The 24,158-nt window shown below is 45.0% G+C and overlaps 1 protein-coding gene across 1 annotated transcript in view; it reads left to right on the top strand.

Annotated features, from left to right (window-relative positions):
• The window catches only part of kcnt1b (potassium sodium-activated channel subfamily T member 1b), a 264,397-nt gene that overhangs the window by 74,917 nt on the left and 165,322 nt on the right, over nt 1-24,158 (top strand). The window contains exons 10-14 of the mRNA XM_070863605.1: nt 3,785-3,965; nt 9,292-9,456; nt 14,470-14,606; nt 18,793-18,856; nt 22,399-22,507. Coding sequence (XP_070719706.1) covers nt 3,785-3,965; nt 9,292-9,456; nt 14,470-14,606; nt 18,793-18,856; nt 22,399-22,507 — 656 coding nt within the window. The remainder of the gene's footprint in view (nt 1-3,784; nt 3,966-9,291; nt 9,457-14,469; nt 14,607-18,792; nt 18,857-22,398; nt 22,508-24,158) is intronic.

Below are 24,158 nucleotides of genomic sequence, written 5' to 3'. Positions count from 1 at the left end.
CCTTTCACGACCACCAGACTTCTCAAAGCACTTTTCAGCCAATAAAGTACTCTTGGAGTGTAGTCACTGTTGCAATGTAGTAAACTCGCACAAGCAAGCTCCCGCAAACAGCAATGAGATAATGACTAGATCATCTGTTTTAGTGATGTTGATTGAGGGGTAAATATTGGCCAGGACATTGGGGATAACTGCCTTACTCTTCTTTGAAATAGTGGCCATGGGATCTTTTACGTCCACTTGAGAGAGCAGTCGGTTTAACGTCTCATCTGAAAGACGGCATCTCTGACAGTGCAGCGTTCCCCCACTGGGAGCACTGCACTGGGAGTTTCAGCCTAGATTTTTTGTGCGCAGGTCCCTGGAGTGGGACTTGAACCCATAAGAACATAAGAATTAGGAACAGGAGTAGGCTATTTAGCCCCTCAAGCCTGCTCCGCCATTCAACAAGATCATGGCTGATCTGGCCGTGGACTCAGCTCCACTTACCCGCCCGCTCCCCGTAACCCTTAATTCCCTTATTGGTTAAAAATCTATCTATCTGTGATTTGAATACATTCAATGAGCTAGCCTCAACTGCTTCTTTGGGCAGAGAATTCCACAGATTCACAACCCTCTGGGAGAAGAAATTCCTTCTCAACTCTGTTTTAAATTAGCTCCCCCGTATTTTGAGGCTGTGCCCCCCTAGTTCTAGTCTCCCCGACCAGTGGAAACAACCTCTCTGCCTCTATCTTGTCTATCCCTTTCATTATTTTAAATATTTCTGTAAGATCACCCCTCCTCCTTCTGAACTCCAACGAGTAAAGACCCAGTCTACTCAATCTGTCATCATAAGGCAACCCACAACCTTGGAGGTGGGAGTGCTATCCACTGAGCCACAACTGACACTTTGCACAGTACCAAGGGTGTGGTGCATTGTGTTGGGAGGTGCCTTCCTTGGGATGAGATATTAAGTCAAGATCTTATTTGCCTGTTGCACTTGCTCTGTTAAAGATCCGACTGCACTATTTCTCCTGAGCGACATTCCTCTCTCAGCGAGCACTACCAAAAAGAGCAGATTAGTCCCGTTGCTGTGACGTAACTGACACAAGACGGCTGCTGTGTTTACTTAAGTCGCAGCCATCACTGTCCAGCTCTTGGGGACATGGAGACATTTTGACAAAAGTGATGAGGTGATTATGTAAATACAAGCAGAAAGATTTACCCTGAGTAGAATCATCTGCCATTTTCCAACTAATGTGCCTCATTTCAGCTTCTGAGAAAGCTTTTATAGAGCAGAGCACTGTTAATTACTGTGAGATTGCTGGTGATGTGTGTGTTTTTTTAAAAAAATACAGCACCATAAAATCACAGGAAATTTGTAGGTGTTGGTAATTGTATGGTTGCTACTCATTTCAGAATCCTTAATGTATTTTTGTATAGTTCTAAATGGTTGACCTTCACTTTAGATTCTCCGTAATTGTCACAATACTGATTCTGATAGCCCCCTAATTGAGCTTTCAATTCTCTACATTTACGAATATATTTACAGGATGACGTGGCCTATTTTTGGCAAATCAAAGCGCACTTCTTAAAAGTTGTGACGAGCACTCTCAATAGTTTGCTTTCATTTTAATCTCGCACATAAAGTGTGAATTTGAAAGCAAAGAAAGAAAGACTTTCACTACCACCAGATATCTCGAAGCGCGTTACGGCTAATTGAGTACTGTTGCAGTGTAGTCACTGTGGGAAACGTGGCAGAAATTTTGAGCACAGCAAGCTCACACAAACAGCAATGTGATAATGACCAGATAATCTCTTTTTTTAGTGATGTTGATTGAACGCTAATTGCTACAATTGATTGATTGAACTAATCACCAATAGGAAGAAGAAAATTACCCTGCAGACGCACATTTTGTTGCATAGATAGAAATATTAAGCATACTTGATGGGTTAGTGCAGCTAAGCAGTAAGTCCCAGGGTTTCCTAATTCAGATGGATGAGACACATTTTTACCTTCAGTGATACTAACCCTCATACCATAGTATTTGGCTTGGATTGGTTGATGGCTGTATTGTTCAAGCATGGCAGTACTGTTGTAGCTATCTACACATCAGACTAGCTTGTTAATTTAGTGGGACAATATAGGGCTTTTACAAAACAAGGTCCCAGTTTTGATCCCTGGCCTGTTATAAGCTAAGTAACCGTAGCCAGGTCAGTGTTGGTGATCTAAATGTCCCTGGACTAACAACAGATTAAAAATCAGTCAAGAGCCTGAATCTTGCTCACTCTTGTTGGGAAGTACATATGTGGGTTTTGTGTGAGAACAGACTTGGGATTTGCCAGAGCTCCCTGTCTATCCTCACACACCACGAATGGCCAAGAGGGTGATGTAAGGCAGGACTTTTAGGCATCTGTACAACCGCATTCAGAAAAGGAGTGAAAAGGGCAGAAAACTTTAAAAACGAATGGGTCAATAAATAGTCATAGATTCAAAATCATTGGGAAAAGATCTAGAGGGGCAATGAGGAGAAATGTTTTCACTGAGTTGTCAGAATCTGGAATGCTCTACCTGAATAGGTGGTGGAAGCTGATTTGAACAATAAATGCAAAAGGGGAGTTGGACAAGTACTTGAGAGTGAGGAACTTGCAGAGTTACGGACAAAAAGCGAGGATGTGGGGCTGAGCACGACAGGGCTCACAGGGCTCAGTACTGGGTCCCTTGCTTTTTGTGGTATATATCAATGATCTAGACATGAATATAGGGATTAAGAAGTTTGCAGATGATATTAAAATTGGCTGTGTGGTTGATAATGAAGAAGAAAGCTGCCAGGAAGATATCAATGGACTGGTCAGGTGGGCGGAATAGTGGCAAATGGAATTTAATCTAGAGAAGTGTGAGGTAATGCATTTGGGGATAGCGACAAAGGAAAGGGAATACACATTAAATGATAGGACACTGAAGTGTAGAGGAACAAAGGGACCTTGGAGTGCTTGTCCACAGATCCCTGAAGGTAGCAGGCCAGGTAGATAAGGTGGTTAAGAAGGCATACGGAATGCTTGCCTTTATTAGCTGAGACATAGAATACAAGAGCAGGGGGGTTATGTTTGAACTGTATAAACCACTAGTTAAGCCACAGCTGGAGTACTGCGTGCAGTTCTGGTCACCGCATTACAGGAAAGATGTGATTGCACTGGAGATTTATGAGGATGTTGCCGGGACTGGAGAATCTTAGCTATGAGGACAAATTGGATAGGCTGGATTTGTTTTCCTTGGAACAGAAGAGACTGAGGGGAGATCTGATTGAGGTGTATAAACTTATGAGGGGCCTAGATATAGTGGATAAAAAGGGCCTATTTCCCAGCAGAGGGGTCAACAACCAGGGGGCATAAATTTAAAGTAATTGGTAGGAGGTTTAGAGGGGATTTGAGGGGAAATTTCTTCACCCAGAGGGTTGTGGGGGTCTGGAACTCACTGCCTGATAGGGTGGTAGAGGCAGAAACAATCACCACATTTAAAAAGTACCTGGATGTGCACCTGAAGTGCCGTAACCTAAAGGCTTGCGGAACTAGAGCTGGAAAGTGGGATTAGGCTGGATAGCCTCTTGTTGGCCGGCGTGGAAATGGTGGGCCAGAATGGCCTCCGTCTGTGCTATAAACTTTTATGATTCTATGACTGTTCTTTCAAAGAGCCAAACTGGGCCAAATATCAGCCTCCTGTGTAAGTTGACTCAAACGTCATTGTGCTTCGATGTTAATAATAATGTATTGTCGAGATGTTAACCTTTAAATGTTCCATTCAACATTACAGAACGTGTGGAATTCAGCACTTGGAGAGAGCAGGAGACAACCTTTCGTTTTTCAAATCTCTCTACTTCTGCATTGTCACCTTCTCCACAGTTGGTTATGGTGATGTGACACCACAGATCTGGCCTTCACAGCTTCTTGTTGTCATAATGATCTGTGTTGCTTTAGTGGTATTGCCTCTCCAGGTATGTTACAAGACAGGCCAGTGGGACGTTTGTAAGCATGTTGTTTACTTATTTACCGACTAACAGTATAAGAGTTGCCTGTAAGACAGTCACCAGTGCCACGAACTATTCGCCCAACTGAGAAGGTGGGTAAGTCACCTGCTGCCAGGATGCCACTAGTGTCATTCAATAACACAGGTACAGTAGCATAGTGGTTATGTTACTGGACTCGTAATCCAGAGGCCTGGACTCATCATCATCATAGGCAGTCCCTCAAAATCGAGGAAGACTTACTTCCACTCTAAGAATGAGTTCTTAGGTGACTGAACAGTCCAATACGTGAATTACAGTCTCTGATACAGGTGGGACAGACAGATGTTGAAGGAAGCGGTGCGTGAGTTGGGAGTCTGGTTTGCCGCACGCTCTTTCCGCTGCTTGCAATCGTTTTCTGCATGCTCTCGGTGACAAAACTCGAACTATTGATCTGGAGACAGGAGTTCAAATCCCACCATCCCACCATGGCAGCTGGGGAATTTAAATTCAATTAATTAAATAAATCTGGAATAAAAAGTTAATATCCATAATGGTGACCATGAAACTACTGGACTATTGTAAAAACCCATCTGGTTCACTAATGTTCCTTTAGGGAAGGAAATCTGCTGCCCTTACCTGATCTGCCCTATTTGTGACTCCAGACCCACAGCAATGAATTGACTCTTTTTAACAGCCCCTCTAAAAAGGCCTATCAAGCCATTCAGTTGTAAAAGGCGGCTCACCACCACCTTCTCAAGGGCAATTGATGATGGGCAACAAATTAAAGGTCTTGCTAGTGATGCCCACATCCTGTGAATGAATACACTTTAAAAAAAAAGTGTGCAAGACATATTGGGGTTAAAATTCAACTTTAGCGGGGGCAGAATGTGGGCGGTGGTGGATCGACTTGCTCTTATACACCCCACCCAATTTTCCATTCCATTGAAGTCAATTGCATGGGTTGTATAATGAGTGGCTGATCCGCTACTACCTGTTTCGCACTCCTGCCAAAGTTGAATCTTACATCCAGTGTGATTTGTCCCCCGCTCATCTTCCCTTCAGCTAAAGGATGTTCCTGGCTCAGCAATGGGTTCCCGACAACAGGCAGATTGGCAACTCAACATGCAGGAAATTAACGGGGACATTGTCTCACACTACGAGTTCTTGGTGTGGAGCTATACTGTAGATCAATATGATTTACTCACGTCATTTACACTCTTGTTCCCGACTTACGATGTGGGCTGTTGCACCTGTAAACTCAGTGGCCTGGAAATGTGATGGCACTGCACCTGTTTTTCAGGCATAAAATGGACACCTAAGCATCCAATATGGTGGGCGGTTTGTGGTGGGTGGGGGGGTGCGGGTGGTGGTGCTCACGGTCCTTGCGGCGCCCACATATTGGTAAAGGCAGAAAAGAGGCCCCTGCCTGAAGCAGGCGTTTGGCCCTTGGCTTATGTAACTAGGGGGCCCAAACCCACAACTTCCACCACCTTGAAGGACAAGGGCAGCAGGCGCATGGGAACATCGCCAAGTTCCCCTCCAAGTCACTCACCATCCTGACTTGGAAGTATATCGGCCGTTCCTTCATCGTCGCTGGGTCAAAATCTTGGAACTCCCTACCTAACAGCACTATTGGGAGAACCTTTACCACACGGACTGCAGCAGTTCAAGAAGAAGTTGACTTATGAGGAAAGGTTGAGGAGGTTGGGCCTCTACTCATTGGAATTCAGAAGAATGAGAGGTGATCTTATCGAAACGTATAAGATTATGAGGGGGCTCGACAAGGTGGATGCAGAGAGGATGTTTCCACTGATGGGGGAGACTAGAACTAGGGGACAAAATCTTAGAATAAGGAGCCGCCCATTTAAAACTGAGATGCGGAAGAATTTCTTCTATGTGGGTTGTAAATCTGTGGAATTCGCTGCCTCCGAGAGCTGTGGAAGCTGGGTCATTGAATAAATTTAAGACCGAGATAGACAGTTTATTAACCGATAAGGGGTTATGGGGAGCGGGCAGGGAAGTGGAGCTGTGTCCATGATCGGATCAACCATGATCTTATTAAATAGTGGAGCAGTCTCAAGGGGCCACGTGGCCTACTCCTGCTCCTATTTCTTATGTTCTAAGAAGGCGCTCAACAGCACCTTGCCAGTGACACCCACATGCCGTGAATGAATATATTTTTAAAAGCACTGGGCTGGCCGCATTCAGAGAAATATGGTCTACATGCGGCCTAACCAGTAGTCCTGAAGGGGATCGCAGGAGATCGCCACCAAGTTTAAAAAAATATATACTTACCTGAAATGGGGCTGTGTGATGCAGCAGTGCTCCACCTGGCCCCACTGCGATGCCAAGGGCTCTTTCCGGACCCCGCTCGGCTGCCCTCTCTCCCGAAGCCCTTCTCCCGATCGCCTCCACCCTCGCAGGAACTACCCGAGGGCCGTTACAGTGGAGCAGTGGCCCAATAGGAGTGGAAGATGCCTGTGCGTGAGTTCTTTTAACGTGGGGTGGCCGTTGCACACCGGCTAATCACATGGGCTTAGCTGAGCAAGGTCTTGGTCCAGTGGCAAGGGGATCCAAGACGACTAGAGATCAGGCTCCGCTGTATGAGCCTAAGGTGAGATATTGGCCGCAAGCTCGGTGCTGAGTGTAGCGCCCTTTGTTGAGATGGCAGCTGATCCGAGTCTGGGCCGGGGCAGGCATTGGGAGGGTCAGTGGTCCACTGTTGTTCAGAGTGGAAGGAGATCAGGGTGGTTACAGCCATTGTGCTCACCACGTGCTGGAGGAGAAGAGGCCTCAGAGGTTGTCGTGGAGAGGCCCAGTCGTCGCTGAAGGGGAGGAGGCCCGATCGCTGTTGAAGGAGGAGAGGTCCAGCTGCCGTTGAAGGAGTAGAGGTCCAGCCGCCCAATATTGAAATTCACTTTGCGGCGAATAGCCAGGGGGATGCCCAGCAGGTGGCTGCAGCTCGCTGCTTTCATGTCAATGAGGCCTTAGGCCCAATATTGGCCGTGTCTCGGGCCTACCTGTTCCTGCGCAGGGATTGTTCCAGCGGGAACCAATTTGTACGCCAAATATGAGGTGAATTTCCCTCTGTAATGTATTTGCTTCATGGGTTCTTTGCTTAAGAATTCATAGCAACACATTGTTATTAAGAACTGGTTGGTTTATTAGCAAAAGGTTTAACAATCACAATGCACATTACCAGTTCATCCAACTGCATACCTCATCGTGGATCCCCCGAACCCAACTGGCTGGGGTTTTATTGAGTCTTGTGAACATCACGTGAGTGTCTAAGCCACTCACAACTTAACTGCTCTACAAACGTGTGAGCATACTCACAGGTACATACATTACACCCTCGACCCTGGCATTAATACAAAACCTTTGCTGGTACAATGGAGGAGGAGGTCACATGTGCAGGTTTAGTATAAGACGACAGCAATCCTATATATTGGAGTTTTATTTTCATATAATTTTTTGTTGCTTGTACAAACCTCACAATGAATTATTTTTTAAAGTGGTCTAGATCTTGCTATAGGTTTCATTGAAAGTACTGATCAATTTTAAATTTTCAATATAGTAAAAGCATCAAAACACAAGTTATTAGCCAATCTACCAATTATATCTCATGAGACAATACCCCGTTACATCGGTCCCAATCAAACAAATTCTAATCCTGAAAGGTATTGGCCCAGAAATCCCGGTTGGCTGCTTCCCGCGGGCGATCGGGTAAAAAAGTTCAAAAAAGATGCGCACTTACCCGAAGCTGCTGCACCCATGCGAGTTCCCGGTCCTGAGGCCTCCACTGATTGCGCATTGCAACGCATGCACGTCAGGACGTGCACATCAGGACGTGCACAGGCCTGGAGCTGCAGTCACATGGCTCTGGGCAGCCAATCAAGGTATACTATGTTCTCATTCATAATAATGGGAACTCTGTAAGTTGGAGTTCCCATTATTATGAATGAGTAACTGCCCCCAAACACACAAAACTTTAATAAAAAGTAGAAAAAATGCACCACATATACATTTATTAATTTAAATTAGTTATTTATGTATTTAAAAAAATATATATTTTCTCTTTTTTTTACATTTTTTTAAAATTATGGTTTAAAATAAACTTACCATAGTGGGGAGGGTTTTTAACAATAAAATGTGTTTTTAAAATTTTATTTTATAATATATTTGTGTATTTTAAAGCTCTTTCGCCTGTAAAAGTAGGCTATACACCTGCTTTTATCAGGCGCAAGAGTTTTCAGGACATCCGCTGGGCAAGATATGGGTAAATACCACAATCTTGCCCTGCAAATGTCTTCGCTCCCGATATGCGTGCGATCTGTCAGGCTCCAGTTTGACAGATCGGAAAAGCCGGTTTTCAGCGCATGCGCATTGTGCGCTGAAAACTGACATTTGCGATGCCTTCGTGGGTCCGTAGACACTCTGTATGGAGGCTGGGATTTCTAGGCCATTAACTCTTGCAATCACATTCTGATAATGAATACCATAACAATGAAATGTTGAAATAAATCATTGGCGAGAGCTCGGGGAACAACACACAAGGCTGCTAAAACACAGAAGTTGAAACTAATTGGTACTGATTGTCTCCGATCAAATTATTATTTGTAAATAATAATTTGTAAATCAGATATCTGAGCATCTGGCAAGTGATGATGTGAAAAGAAATAGGAATATTTCAGCTCCCTTGAGTTTGAAAGGAATGCCACATTTGCATTAATTTTCTGCCACTTTGAACCAATTTGCATTACCCCCCCCCAACAATACCGCAATCTTGCCCATGCACATGCCCTCGCTCCCAATACGTGCAATCTGTCAAACTCCAGCTCATCAATACAAGCAAGGTCCTTACAGGGCTTGACAGAGTAGATGCAGGGAGGATGTTTCCCCGGGCTGGGGAGTCTAGAACCAGAGGTCACAGTCTCAGAATAAGGGGTGGCCATTTAGGGCCGAGACATTTCTTCACTCAGAGGGTGGTGAATCTTTGGAATTCTCTACCCCAGAGGGCTATGGATGCTCAGCCGTTGAGTATATTCATGGCTGAGACCGATAGGTTTTTGAAATCAAGGGATACGGGGACAGTGCATGAAAGTGGAGTTGAGGTAGATGATCAGCCGTGATCTTATTGAATGGCGGAGCAGGCTCGAGGGGCTGAATGGCCGACTCCTGCTCCTAATTCTTTATCCATCGTATGTAAAAGTGAAACGAAGCTGAGGTTATTTAAAGGGAAATGCCGCTGTGACCGTTTAGACGGTGCCAGTGACCCATTCTATGAAACTCACCGCAGTCTCTCTCTCTCCAGTTTGAAGAGCTGGTTTACCTGTGGATGGAGAGGCAGAAATCCGGTGGCAATTACAGCCGCCACCGAGCACAGACAGAGAAACACGTCGTGCTGTGCGTCAGCTCCTTGAAGATCGACCTGCTGATGGATTTCCTCAATGAATTTTACGCTCATCCCCGGCTTCAGGTAAAAATTTGGCGACGTCCGTCTCCATATCCCTGTGTGACCTTTCACTCGGCAACAGATTTCCCAGCTCTGTAGGTGGCTGCAAGACTCCCAGAAGAGAAGCCAGGCACTTGCCTCGAGTTATTGGCCCAGAAATCCCGGTCGGCTGCTTCCCGCGGGCGATCGAGTAAAAAAAAACTTTTTAAAAAGAAGCGCACTTACCTGAAGCTGCTGCTCCCACACAAGTTCCCGGTCCTGAGACCTCCCCTGACTGCGCATCGCAGCGCGTGCATGTCAGGACGTGCGCAGGCCTGGAGCTGCAGTCACATGACTCTGGGCAGCCAATCAAGATATAGTATGTTCTCATTCATAATAATGGGAACTCCGTAAGTTGGAGTTCCCATTATTATGAATGAGAAACCGCCCCCAAAACACACAAAACCAATAATAAAAAAATAGAAAAAATACACTACATATTTTTATTAATTTAAATTAAAGTTATTTATAAGAACATTAGAAATAGGAACAGGAGTAGGCCATACAGCCCCTTGAGCCTGCTCCACCATTCAATAAGATCATGGCTGATCTGATCATGGACTCAGCTCCACTTCCCCGCCCGCTCCCCATAACCCCTTATCCCCTTATCGTTTAAGAAACTGTCTATTTCTGTCTTAAATTTATTCAATGTCCCAGCTTCCACAGCTCTCTGAGGCAGCAAATTCCACAGATTTACAACCCTCAGAGAGAAGACATTTCTCCTCATCTTGGTTTAAAAAAAATATGTATTTAAAAAAATATATATATATTTTTCCGATTTAAATTTTTTAAAAAATTATGGTTTAAAATAAACTTACCGTAGTTGGAGATTTTTATCAATAAAATGTGTTTTTATAATTTCATTTTAAAATGTTTTTGTGTATTTTAAAACTCTTACGCCTGCTTTTATCAGGTGCAAGAGTTTTGTGGACATTTGCTGGGCAAGATATGGGTAAATACTGCATCTTGTCCTTGCAAATGTCCTCGCTCCCGAGATATGGAAGACCTGTCAGGCTCTAGCTTGACAGATCGGAAAAGCCGGTTTTCAGCGCATGCGCATTGTGCGATGACTTCCTGAGTCCGTACACACTCCGTACAGACCTGGGGAGGCCGGAATTTCTCCCCCAGTATGTAATTCGAGCTCCTTAATGATAGCCATCGATTATACAACTCAATACAGGGCAGAGATTACTGATTGTACAAATGGTTAATGTTCAGGTATGAACTTCTCTCTCTGCCATTTAACGGAGGTGTTATTCTGTGTAAAGCCAATGGTTTAATATTGTCATTAAAATAACAGAGGAAAAAGACATTAATTGTTTGAATGATAAAATCATAGGCAGTCATTTCTATCCTTACTATAAAGGAGTTTTTTTTTAATGTTTTTTTTTTGCATACTGTGTAACAAACACCACAAACGAACTACTCTGGGATATATGTTCCTCTGTTCACTAATGTTCGTGTGATGATCGATCAATGTAAACTGCATTTCCACACTTTATTGTATAAACGTTGACATCACGAATATCAGAGATCCATATTTTAAAGCTCGAGTTGAGGCTCAACTTTGATAGGTCAATAAACTATATGTAGCCAATTATATCTTTGTTATTTCCCAGAAATCAACTCTGCAAATGGAGTCTCTATAAACCAGTTCTAGGGAGATTGTAAACCTGTTTTAATCCTATGTGATTAAGCAACACCTCGATTTCAAAACTCTCATCCTTGCTTTCAAACCTCTCCATGGCCTTGCCCCTCCCTATCTCTGTAATCTCCTCCAGCCCCAAACCCCCCCCCCCCCCCCCCCCCCGCCACCCCCGAGATATCTGGGCTCCTCTAATTCTGCCCTCTTGAGCATCCCTGATTATATTCGCTCAACCATCGGTGGCCGTGCTTTCTGTTGCCTAGGTCCTAAAAGCTCTGGAATTCCCTCCCTAACCCTCTCCTCCACTCTACCTCCCTTTTCTCCTTTAAGATGTTCCTTAAAACCTATCTCTTTTGACCCAGCTTTTGGTCACCTGCCCTAATTTCTCCTTACACAGCTCGGTGCCAATTTTTTTTGTCTTACAATTACTCCTGTGAAGCGCCTTGGGACGTTTCACTACGTTAAAGGCGCTATATAAATACAAGTTGTTGTTGTGTGCGTGTCATAACATACCACAGCACACAGGCTGTCTGGACAGGGGCAAAACAAGGAATTTTCCTCTTAAAATGAATGCTATATAATTATAACAGCAGCGGTATGGTACTGCTGCACACTGCGGTTCCACAACCATGGTACGCCCGTGATTTCACACACCCGACCACGGCCTTGTTGCCTAGACAGGCTTCCCACTCGGTAACCTGGATGGTTTTTCCTTTGTGTGTACAGTCTTTCACTAAACTAGCGCAAACAAAGAGGGCGACAAAGTGACAGGGTGAGGGCTTGTATCCATGCACTTTTCAAGAACATGCTAAAGAGCAGTACCTGTATTGGTTGATTAACTTGTCCTGTCACTGAGAGAAGGAGCACAGCCCCGCCACTCCCCCCCACCTCCCCCCCCCCACCCCACCCCCCGAGACGACCCAAGACTGCATTCTAATCTTTAGCCATGGATGCTTGTCGTAAATTACTTGAATTTACCTGACGCATCCGAACCTATTGATCAGTTCACAGCCGTGTAATCACTCCCAGGTATCCACGGGTCCATATATGCGTAGCTCCGTGGGAGACATTGAAAGTCCCCTCTGATTTTCACACAGTTGCTGATATTGTAATCTGTTACGTTCTTAAGTGAACAGCCCCGCTGTCAATACTCTGTGTCAGCTGTGGTTCAGTGGGTAGTACTCTCGTCTCTGAGTCTGAAGATTGTGGTTTCAAGTCCCACTCCAGAGACTTGAGCGTGTAAAATCCAGGCTGAGGGAGCGCTGCACTGTTGGAGGTGCCGTCTTTTGGATGAGACGTTAAACCGAGGCCTCGTCTGTGCTCTCGGGTGGATGTAAAAGATCCCATGGCACTATTTCGAAGAAGAGCAGGGGAGTTATCCCCGGTGTCCTGGACAATATTTATCCCTCAATCAACATAACAAAAAAACTGTTTATCTGGTCATTAACACATTGCTGTTTGTGGGAGCTTGCTGTGCACAAATTGGCTGCCGCGCTTCCCATATTACAATCGTGACTGCACTCCAAAAGTACTTCATTGTCTGTAAAGCGCTTTGAGACATCCGGTGGTCATAAAAGGCGCTATATAAATCCAAGTCTTTCTGTTGCTCCATTCAGAAATAGATCTCAAAGATATGAGATTGGTTTTGAGATCATTTTGTGTTTTCTCCCCATATAGCGTGTCGAATATTATAAAAAGGTATATTATTTGTTCGAACGGTGAGTACAAATTGATACTCCTGGTGCATGGTCAGCAGAGAGATACAAAGGCAGGAAGAGAGGAAAACATGTAAAGTGAAGATTTTTATTTCAAAGAAAAGAACCTTAGCAACAGGAACACATGAAAAAACAAGCGAGTAGATGATCAGTCATTTTAACTGTTTGATTTTTGACAATAATAATGAGGGTGAGAGCATAAGAACATAATAATTAGCAGCAATAAGATCACAGCTGATCTTCTACCACAACTCCACCTTTCTGCATTGTCCCCATATCCCTTGATTCACTTAGTATCAGAAAATCTTTCGCTCTCTGTCTTGAAACGTGTAAGATTCTGACGGGGCTTAACAGGATAGATGCAGAGAGGGTGGGTTCCCCTCATGGGGGAATCTAGAACTAGGGGACATAATCTTAGAATAAGGGGCCACCCATTTAAAATGGAGATGAAGAGGAATTTCTTCTCTCAGAGGATTGTAAATCTTTGGAATTCTCTGCCTTTGGAAGCTGGGTCATTGAATAAATTTAAGACAGAGATAGACAGTTTCTTAACCGATAAGGGAATAAGGGGTTATGGGGAGCGGGCAGGGAAATGGACCCGAGTCCATGATCGAATCAGCCATGATTGTATTAAATGGTGGAGCAGGCTCGAGGGGCCGTATGGCCTACTCCTGCTCCTATTTCTTATGTTCTTATGTTCCTCTCGGCCCATGTTAAGGATCTGCACAGATCACTTTCAGCTTCCAGCTTTAGTGCCAAGCCTAATGTCGCACTACATCCCTGTTCCATTGGTTAACAGTCCCTATGCTGGGAAGATAATGCATTCTGTCAACAAAACAACAACAGCTTGCATTTATATAGCACCTTCAACGTAGCAAAACATCCCAAAATGCTTCACAGGAGCAATGATCAAGATTTGACACCGAGTCACATCATGAGATGTTAGGACAGGTGATCAAAAGCTTGTTCAAAGAGGTAGGTTTTTAAGGAACATCTTAAAGGAGGAGAGAGAGGTGGAAAGGTTTAGGGTGGGAATTCCAGAGTTTGGGGTCCAGGCAGCTGAAGGCCCGCCGCCAATGGTGAAGCGATGGAAATCGTGGATGAGCACGGGGGTTAGGATTGGATGATCGCAGAGATCATGAGGGTTGTAGGGCTGGAGAAGGTTACAGGCTGGAGAAGGAGGGGCGAGGGCCACGGAGGGATTTGACAGCAAGAATGAGGATTTAAAAATCTAGGTGTTGCCAGATCTGGACCTAATGTAGGTCAACGAGCACATGGTGATGGGCAGCTTTAGGTGCAAAGAAATTGCTCCTTTATCCTAAATTGCTGAAATAGTTAACCACCTGCTTGTTGTGATCATTACCTGCAGCAGAGAGCAAGACTACACTGTGTTATGAATTATGTTTCAAATTTGATGGATCAAATTAGGCAATCTACCTTCAAGGAGGTAGTAAGCATTTTTGTGATGACCGCCTCTGCAAATAAGGCCAGCAGATGTTGCATTTGTAAGGACATCTTGTTCATATTAAAAATCAAGTTGTGCCTGTTCAGAGTACATTGTTAATATGTGGCTTGTCGTCTTCTATTTTTAATCTTATCGTCTGAACAAATTGGTGTTTTATCTCCTCCATGTTGCAGGATTACTATGTTGTCATCCTGTGCCCAACAGAGATGGATCTGCAAGTGCGCAGAGTGTTACAGATTCCCCTCTGGTCACAGCGGGTCATTTACCTGCAGGGGTCGGCATTGAAAGACCAGGATCTCATGAGAGCTAAGTGAGCGACGTGTTCCATACCGATGTGGTGCGCTCGTGTGTTTTGAAGCAAAGGAGAGAGAGAGAAAGCCATGCGATCTTTAGGGGTCAATAACTTAGGGATTTAGGGCTCAAAATTGCCCAGGAGTTGCTCCGCTTTTTTTGGAGCAACTTGATTTTTCTGGAGTATCTTAAAAATCCCCATTTTGCACATTCAATTTGCGCCAGTGTAAGTGAGTTAGTTAGGATTTTTTTAAGTTTAGTTTAGTTTTTTTCAAAATGGGGCGTTACCAGCCACCTATGCCAATTTTGGCCATTTAAGCCACCTTGGACAGCTAATAGTTGCTCCAACCTAACTTAGGCCAGCGTATGTGGCCACTTGTGGCCGCACAGAAAACTCTTGCGGAGAGTTAAGAAATCAGCGAAGGGAGCCAGAGATAGGGGCGGGAAGGGAAGCGGAGAGGACCTTACAAAGCACTAAACAAAGCACAACATTCAAGAAGCATAAAAACCATCAAGAAGAAATAAAAAATAAAAATTAAAGTCCTACCTTCCAAACTCGGGCCCGGAAGTCAGCAGGCCGGCCAGTGCGAGAGGCCACTCGGCCGGAGATAAGTGTGGGTGGGAGAGCGCAGGGAACTGGCCACAGGCTTGCAGAACACACAGGCAGGCTGGGCTGGGCTCCCAGAAGACACAGGCTGTTGGCTGCAGGAATCAACGGACAGCGGGCCGGCCAGCAGGTGCGAGAGGCCACTCAGCCAGGGATAGGTGCGGGCGGGAAAGCACAGGGCACTGGCCGATTGCCAATGTTGTTCGCTACTGCGCATGCGCAAATGTTCCAATGCACATGCGCAGCGCTGCCGGCATGCATGCGCAGGGCCCTAGCTCCGCCCTCCTGCCGGCACTCTTTCACGCGCAGGGCCCTAGCTCCGCTCCCCCCCAATGGAATCGACGCGCCAAGCCCCGGGAGACTCAACAGAGCGGCCAGAATCCGGAGACTTCTTTTTGGCACCGTTTTGAGCCGAGAAAGTCGGCGCATCTCACGTGAGTGTGCCGAAAAACGTGTGGCCCAAGTTTGGACCCTACACATTATGCTTTTGGCACCTCGATAGATCAACTAATTTATCTCGTTATTAGCCAAGTCATGCACAGTATGATTCAATCCTTGGTCTGTGCTGATGGAATCTTGGTCTTTATTGCAAAGGGGATGGAATATAAAAGCAGGGAAGTCTTGCTACAATTATACAGGGTATTGGTGAGGCCACACCTTGGAATACTGTGTACAGTTTTGGTTTCCATATTTAAGAAAGGATATACTTGCTTTGGAGGCAGTTCAGAGAAGGTTCACTAGGTTGATTCTGGAAATGACTTATGAGGAAAAGTTGAGCAGGTTGGGCCTCTACTCATTGGAATTCAGAAGAATGAAAGGTGATCTTATTGAAACATATAAGATTATGAGGGGGCTTGACAAGGTGGATGCAGAGAAGATGTTTCCACTAATAGGGGAGACTAGAACTAGGGGGCATAATCTTAGAATAAGGGGTCACCCATTTAAAACTGAGATAAGAAGGAATTTGTGGAATTTGCTGCCTCAGAGAGCTGTGGAAGCTGGGTCATTGAATAAATTTAAGACAGAGATAGACAGTTTCTTAACCGATAAGGGAATAAGGGGTTATGGAGAGCGGGCAGGGAAGTGGAGCTGAGTCCATGATCGGATCAGCCATGATCGTATTAAATGGCGGAGCAGGCTCGAGGGGCCATATGGCCTATTCCTGCTCCTATTTCTTATGTTCTTATGTTTACTTGCATGTATATAGCACCTTTGACATAGTAAAACGTCCCAAGCTGCTTCACAGGAGCAATTATCAAACATAATTTAATACCGCGCCACATAAGGAGATCTTGGTGCAAATGACCCAAAGCTTGATCAAAGAGGTAGGTTTTAAGGAGCGTCTTAAAGGAGGAGAGCGAGGTGGGGAGGTTTAGGGAGGGAACTCCAGAGCTGAGGGCCCAGGCGGCTGAAAGCACGGCCGCCAATGATGGAGCGATTAAAATCGGGGAGGCGCAAGAGGGCAGAATTAGAGGAGGGCAGAGATCTCGGAGGATTCGTAGGGCATGTGGTGATCATGCTGTGATAGTACATGAACCATGGGCTTAGCTGTGATGCGCCCCATCACTCCGCAATCAAGTTACTTGCTGACACTCACTGTGGTGCATAAATAATGGCAACTGAAGTGAAGTGTTCGGAGGGTGACCAACTCCCGTGAAGCTATTCCATAGCAAAGAGTCAAGCTCTTCAGCAAGGAAGGGAGAAAATTGGTGGTGAGAAAATGAAATAAATTTTCTTTCTGGCTCTCCTATTGACTGATTATCTGTTCTCCTTTTTGAATGTCACAGCTAACTTATTCGCCTCCTTAAATGTCGGAAGCTGCCATGTGGGAGATTGGTTTAGAGGGGAGCAGCAGCGACAAATCTTTCATCCATGCGGCGTTCAGCCATGGAGCCCATGTGCTCATTTACTGCTCATCTCTCTAAATTAATCCTCTTGCTCACCACAGTCTCACCAATTCAGGTTGAAATTGCTTTCTGATCTGGCTGGATTAAGCTGTGTCTGACATCCATTTGAAACACGACAACAGTTAATTCAGGACAACCGACTGACCCAGTGGTCGTGTACAAGGGTGTTGTATCAACATTTCATTTAATACCAGTAACCACCTAACGTTAATCCCAAGAATAGCTGAACAAGAGAAAAGGCAATTCCACAAAGATTCAACATCAATCCTCGACGTCGGGTCTCCGGTTCCCTTTGACAGCTGAGGAGGACTCCCAGGCGAGAGATAAAAACAGGCGTAAGAACGTTAGGAGCAGGAGTAGGCCATTCAGCCCCTCGGGCCTGCTCCGTCATTCAGTTAGATCATGGATGATCTGCATCCCAACTCCATTTTCCCCTCTTTGCTCCGTGTTCCTTGATGCCCTTACCCAACAAAAATCTATTGATCTCTGCCTTGAAAGCTCCAATTCTCCTTGCACATTTAGCCCTGTGGGGGAAGTGATTGCAAATTTCTACTTTTCTTTGTGCGTGGTTCCGAAATGGCCCAGCTCTAATTTTAAGATTATTTCCCCTCGTCTTTGATTTTCCCCAACAAAGGGAAATAGTTACTCCGTATCAACCCTGTCGAATTCTTTCGACATTTTTAAATCACCCCTCAATCTCATGTACTCCAGGGACTACAAGCCAAGCTTGTGCAACTTGTACATGTCGGAAAGTAGAGTCAATGTACAAGGAGAAATCATTCAAAATCCCTTCACTGGCATTTAATACGAGAGCAAGCAGTAAGATGGCAAACTGAGATCAACCATTGTAAAGAGTTGCAGAGCAGGTAAAAGAGAAAATAATGAGAAGCTGAGACAGAAATGAAGGCTCCTGAAGAATCAAAGACAGGATAAGGAGGCATCAAAAGTTTGAAGGAGAGGAGCACAGTACTTCAGACAAGGTTAAATAATTTGATTTGCAAGAGGCAGAGGGGCCGAAATTGCCCCTTTTTTGCACCCTGTTAGTGCCGCCAGTAGGTGCTACAGAGGCGCAATTGTCTTTTCACCTGGGGGCGAGCGGTAGTGGTGCCTGGGGTGAAATTGCCCCTCAGATTTTGGGGCCGATTTTGAGTTAGTGGCGCGCCCCGCGATTTGCGCTCTAGGCCGGCGCACACCCGGTGATGCCGTACGCGCCGGCCCCTTTCGCGCCCCGCGAGGTTGGCGCGGACCAATGTCAACGTCCGCTTTGCAGGGCGATGACATCTGCCTGGGGTGTCCCTTAAAGAGGAGGCCGTGTGCGCTGGGTGGGGGGGGGTGTGGCATGGGGGTGAATGATTCAGCAGCTACTGTGACATCACTGCAGAATGAATATTGCACTGAATTGAGGCCAATTCACTAAATATATTCAAAAAGGAGTTAGATGTAGTCCTTACTACTAGGGAGGATCAAGGGGTATGGCGAGAAAGCAGGAATGGGGTACTGAAGTTGCATGTTCAGCCATGAACTCATTGAATGGCGGTGCAGGCTCGAAGGGCCGAATGGCCTACTCCTGCACCTATTTTCTATGTTTCTATGTTCTATGAATATGGTTCACGAGAGTAAATCCTGGGGAATTGTTTCACGGGTGTACTGCAATGATTAGGACGCTAACGCACTGTGTGTCTGTGTTACAGGATGGACGACGCTGAAGCCTGCTTCATTCTGAGCAGCCGCAACGAAGTGGATCGCACAGCAGCGGTACGCCAAAGCTGAGCGGGACCGAGTGCTCACATTGAGCTGGGAGGGGGCGGGGAGGTTGTCCACCATGCATTCCTGCCTAAAAGCTAAAAGTAAAGAGAAAAATATAACAATACAGGTGTCAATAGTAGGAAGTAAAGGGAGAAAGCTCGAAGCATATCATGAGAAAAAACATAACCGATTATGATTAATAACAAATTGAGCAACATTTGTCTAAACTGAACATAAAGTATTTACTTAGCTAAACAGCAATGCAGCTACTTATAAAGCTTAAATGCAATGAATATAATTGAGCATTATGATAAACAGTAGCCTTCTTTCATTACCTCCTTGTCTTTAGGTATTCCATTCAAAAAATACATTTCTGACGATAGTTGACGGTGAATATTAATGCACTTGTCAGGGGGCAAGACCCAATATAAATACAGAGCCCATATTTTCCTTGGCCAGTCCATCTCTGAATCGGTCTCTTTCATACCTAAATTCATGACCTCTACCACCTCGAGGGACAAGGGCAGCAGGGGCATGGGAACAGCACCACCTGCAAGTTCCCATCCAAGTCACACACAATCCTGACTTGGAAGTATATCGTCGTTCCTTCATCGTCACTGGGTCACAATCCTGGAACTCCCTCCCTAACAGCACTGTGTGGGAGCACCTTCACCACACGGACTGCAGCGGTTCAAGATGGCGGCTCACCACCACCTTCTCAAGGGCAATTAGGGATGGGCGATAAATGCCGGCCCTGTCAGCGACGCCCACATCCCAGGAATGGAACAAAGAAAGTATTGGAGACAATACAAGATGAAATGGTTTACAATAAGCTGGTCTGTGGCCAAGCTACAGTAAGGCCGGCATTATGCCGTAGGGCTCTGACACAAGGATAGAAATAGTGTTGCCAACTTTGGTCGGACGTATTCCTGGAGGTTTCATCACATGACCTCCCATTTCCAATCGCCCCGCCCAGTCATACAGCCTTTTTTTCGCGTTTCCAGTATTTTTATAACTGATAAAGGAAAATGTTCCAAAGAAAATGAGAAACAACACACACTTCTTTTAATGCCCCTATGATTTTTCTCCCAGGTGTTGCTCGCAGCAGTGACTAGCTGATTAATCTTTAATTCCTGGAGACTCCAGGACAATCCTGGAAAATTGGCAACACTTGTGTAGCACTTTAATAAGAACATAACAAATAGGAGCAGGAGTCGGTCATTCGGCCCCTCGAGCCTGCTCCACCATACAATAAGATCATGGCTGATATTCGAACTCAACTCCAGCTTCCAGCCAAATCTCCATATCCCTTGATTCCCTTAATATCCAAAAATCTCGAGATCTCTGTCTTGAATATACTCAATGACTGAGTCTTCACAGCCCACTGGGGTAGAGAATTCCAAATATTCACCATCTGCTGAGTGAAGAACTTTCTCCTCATCTCAGTCCTAAATGGTCGACTCCTTATTCTGTGACCCCTGTTTCTAGATTCCCCAGCCAAGGGAAAACAGCCTCCCTGCATCTACCCTGTCAAGCCCTGTAAGAATGTTGTATGTTTCAATGAGATCACCTCTCATTATTCTAAACTCTAGAGAATATAGGCCTAGTCTCCTCAATCTTTCTTCACAGGACAATCCCCCCGCCCCCATCCTAGGAATCAATCTGGTGAACCTTCATTGCAGTCCCTCTGTAGCAAGTATATCCTTCCTTAGGTAAGGAGACCGATACTGTACACAATACTCCAGGTGCGGTCTCACCAGGGCCCTGTATAATTGCAGTAAGACGTCTTTACTCTCATACTCAAATCCTCTTGCAATAAAGGCCAACATACCATTTGCTTTCTGAATTGCTTGCAGTACCTGCATGTTAACTTTCAGTGATTCGTGTACAAGGACACCCAGGTCCCTGTGAACACCAACATTTCCCAATCTCTCACCATTTAAAAAAAAATACTCTGCTTTTCTATTTTTCCTACCAAAGTGGATAACTTCACATTTCTCCATGTTATATTCCATTTACTATGTTCTTGCCCACTCACTTAACCTGTCTATATCCCCTTGAAGCTTCTTTGCATCCTCCTCACAATTTACATTTCCACTTAGCTTTATACAGACACCCCATGCATTGCCCACTTCCGCTCACTGATGGTAGCTAATTAGTATTTTTATATTCCGAGTGCTTTATTTTTTGTTTCCATGGGAATACCAAATAAGACTTTTAAAAAAAAAACAGTCTAGCATCGAAGCAACTTGTTTCCATTTAGACTGGCATGTCATAGGGTGTTCTATTCTCCAATAACAACAACTTGTATTTATATAGCGCCTTTAACGTAATGAAACGTCCCATGGTGCTTCACAGGAGTATTATGAGATAAGAATTTGACACCAAGCTGCATAATTAGAAATCAGCGCAGGTGACCAAAAGCTTGGTCAAAGAGGTAGGTTTTAAGGAGCATCTTGAAGAAAGAGAGGCAGAGAGGTTTAGGCAGGGAGCTCCAGAGCCTGGGGCCCAGGCAACAGAAGGCACAGCCACCAATGGTTGAGTGATTATAATCAGGGATGCTCAACAGGGCAGAATTAGAGGAGCGTAGACATCTCGGGAGACTGGAGGAGATTAGAGATAGGGAGGGGTGAGGCCATGGAGGGATTTGAAAACAAGGATGAGAATTTTGAAAATCAAGGCATTGCTTAACCGGAAGCCAATGTGGGTCAGCGAGCACAGGGGGTGATGGGTGAGCGGGACTTGGTGCGAGTTAGGACACGGGCTGCTGAGTTTTGGATCACCTCTCGTTTACGTAGGGTAGAATGCGGGAGGCCAGCCAGGAGTGTGTTGGAGTAGTCAAGTCTAGAGGTAACAAAGGCATGGATGAGGGCTTCAGCAGCGGATGAGCTGAGGCAGGGGCGGAGACGGCTGATGTTACGGAGTTGGAAATAAGTGGTCCTAGTTGTGCTGCGAGTATGTGGTCGAAAGCTCCAGGCATAAGCAGAGGTTTTCTGCTGCTGCTCTCACCAGTCCATGATTTTCTGCAGAAACGGAAAGCCTCATGCACGACCTCTGCATCTTGTAAATGTCATCTGTGCCAATCCTTTGGTCCTGTGGAGTAAATTGAAATATTGTAAGTTTTCTATCACTTGAGAGAGTAGTACAGTTTACACAGCTCTCCGAGGGCTCCCGGTGGCAAGCGGATAGTACTACACCATTAATTACAAGTGCAATTGGTTGCCTGTGGGTATAATTAGATAAACTCTTGAATCCAAAACCAAGCCATACAGTTCAATTCAATAGTAAATTTATTGCATGAAAGGATCTTGATGCTTTTTTAAACAGAGGATTATGGATGCCATTTAAATCATTGATTTCGTTTGGGCTTTTAAAGTTGGGATAGGCGGAGTGGGAGTTAGGTCAGGATTCAGTGTCATCTATAAGCTGCATTCGTAAAACAATTTACAAAAATTGAGTTTGCTCTTTTGTTACAAATAGCATCAGGCTGTATCACAGTTAATTAGTTAATCCATATCTGACTAACAGTGGCTGTTTTATAAACTTTGAAGGATCATCAGACCATCTTGAGAGCTTGGGCTGTGAAGGACTTTGCCCCAAATTGTCCCCTCTATGTTCAGATACTGAAGCCTGAAAATAAGTTTCACGTCAAGTTCGCAGGTGAGTTTTTTCATTCTCTGCATGTTCCCAATTCTCGGACTTCCGATTGGCCCAAAATGCTCAAGGCAACTTGAGTTATCGCACTTGAGTTATGCCGGCAGTTGTCACACATGGCTCCATTGCTCTCGACTTTTATTTAATGAAGATTTTAGCCCAAAATCAAAGAGCTGAAAAATGACAGTGGGAATCAACCATCAGTGCAAACTGTATGATTGTGATTCAGGCATCTGACTCCACAGTACCCTCTTGAGCTTGTTCTCCTTGAGGACGTTGTAGGCTGACATGTTAAATGAAAGATACCCCACCGCCACTATGGTAAGTAAAATTGACCCTGAAGAAACTGTGCCTCCTGTTGTTTGTGGCTCAGTGAGTCGCCTCTCAGTCAGAAGGTTGTGGGTTCAAGCCCCACTCCAGAGATTTGAGCACATAAATCTAGGCTGACACTCCAGTGCAGCGCTGAGGGAGTGCTGCACTATCGGAGGTGCTGTCTTTCAGATGAGGCGTTAAACCGAGGCCCCGTCTGCTCTCTCAGGTGGACGTAAAAGATCCCATGCCACTATTTCGAAGAAGAGCAGAGGAATTCTTCCAGGTGTCCTGGCTGATATTTATCCCTCAACCAACATCACTAAAACAGATTACATGCTCATCATCACATTGCTGTTTCTGGGAGCTTGCTGTGCACAAATTGGCTGCTGCCTTTCCTACATTACACAGTGGCTGCACTTCAAAAGTACTTCATTGGCTGTAAAGCTCTGTGGGACGTCCGGTGGTCGTGAAAGGCGCTATAGAATTGCAAGTCTTTTACCGCTTACTGTGCGATAAATCAGCTGACCCGCTCGGGAGCAATTCCAGTGTTTTCATTCTGGGGTCTTCAGTAATGCACACCACCTAACAAAGCAAACCGTTGATCTAATACAGGGGCCATCGGTACAGGTAGTACTCCGACTCCCAGCATAGGCATGCACAGTTTATTTCATTTGTGCTGTGTTAGCCTGTTACCTACATCGGAAACATACCGGGAAGATTTCCCCTCGATGTAATTTCTAATGAAACTGGGAGCACAAAAGCAAAATAGTACGGATGCTGGAAATCTGAAATATACACAGCAAATGCTGGAAACACTCAGCAGGTCAGACAGTATCTTTTGGAGAGATAAACAGAGTTAACATTTCAGGTCGATGACCCGTTCTGATGCTAAGGTCACAGACCGGGAACTTTAACTCTGTTTCTCTCCCCACAGATGCTGCCTGACCCACTGAGTGTTTCCAGCATTTTCTGTTTCCTTTTTGAAACTGGGAATGTAATCCATTTCGAACACTGAGCAGCTGAAGAAAATCAGACTTCCTCACAGGCACAAAAATGACCCTTCTATGGGGTCAAGATTCGGCCTGAGTTGCTCCTATTTTTTTGGAGCAACTCGTTTAGAATGGAGTATCTTAGAAATTGCAATTCCCGGCCTTTAGTTTACTCCAGTTCTAGTGAGTTAGAACAGTTTCATTTTAGAACAGATTTTTTTTTTCAAAAGGGGACGTGTCTGGCCATTTATACCTGTTTTGCAAGTTTAGGCAGTGAAAACTTACTCCAAACTAACTTCGAATGGAGTAAGTGTAGATTTTTGTACGCTCAGAAAAACCTTGCCTACACTTATAAA

The sequence above is a fragment of the Pristiophorus japonicus genome, chromosome 20 (assembly GCF_044704955.1).
Source record: "Pristiophorus japonicus isolate sPriJap1 chromosome 20, sPriJap1.hap1, whole genome shotgun sequence".
NCBI lineage: Eukaryota > Metazoa > Chordata > Chondrichthyes > Pristiophoridae > Pristiophorus > Pristiophorus japonicus.
The sequence above is the reverse complement of the archived record's forward strand: the minus strand, read 5'-3'. Positions and strand labels throughout refer to the sequence as shown.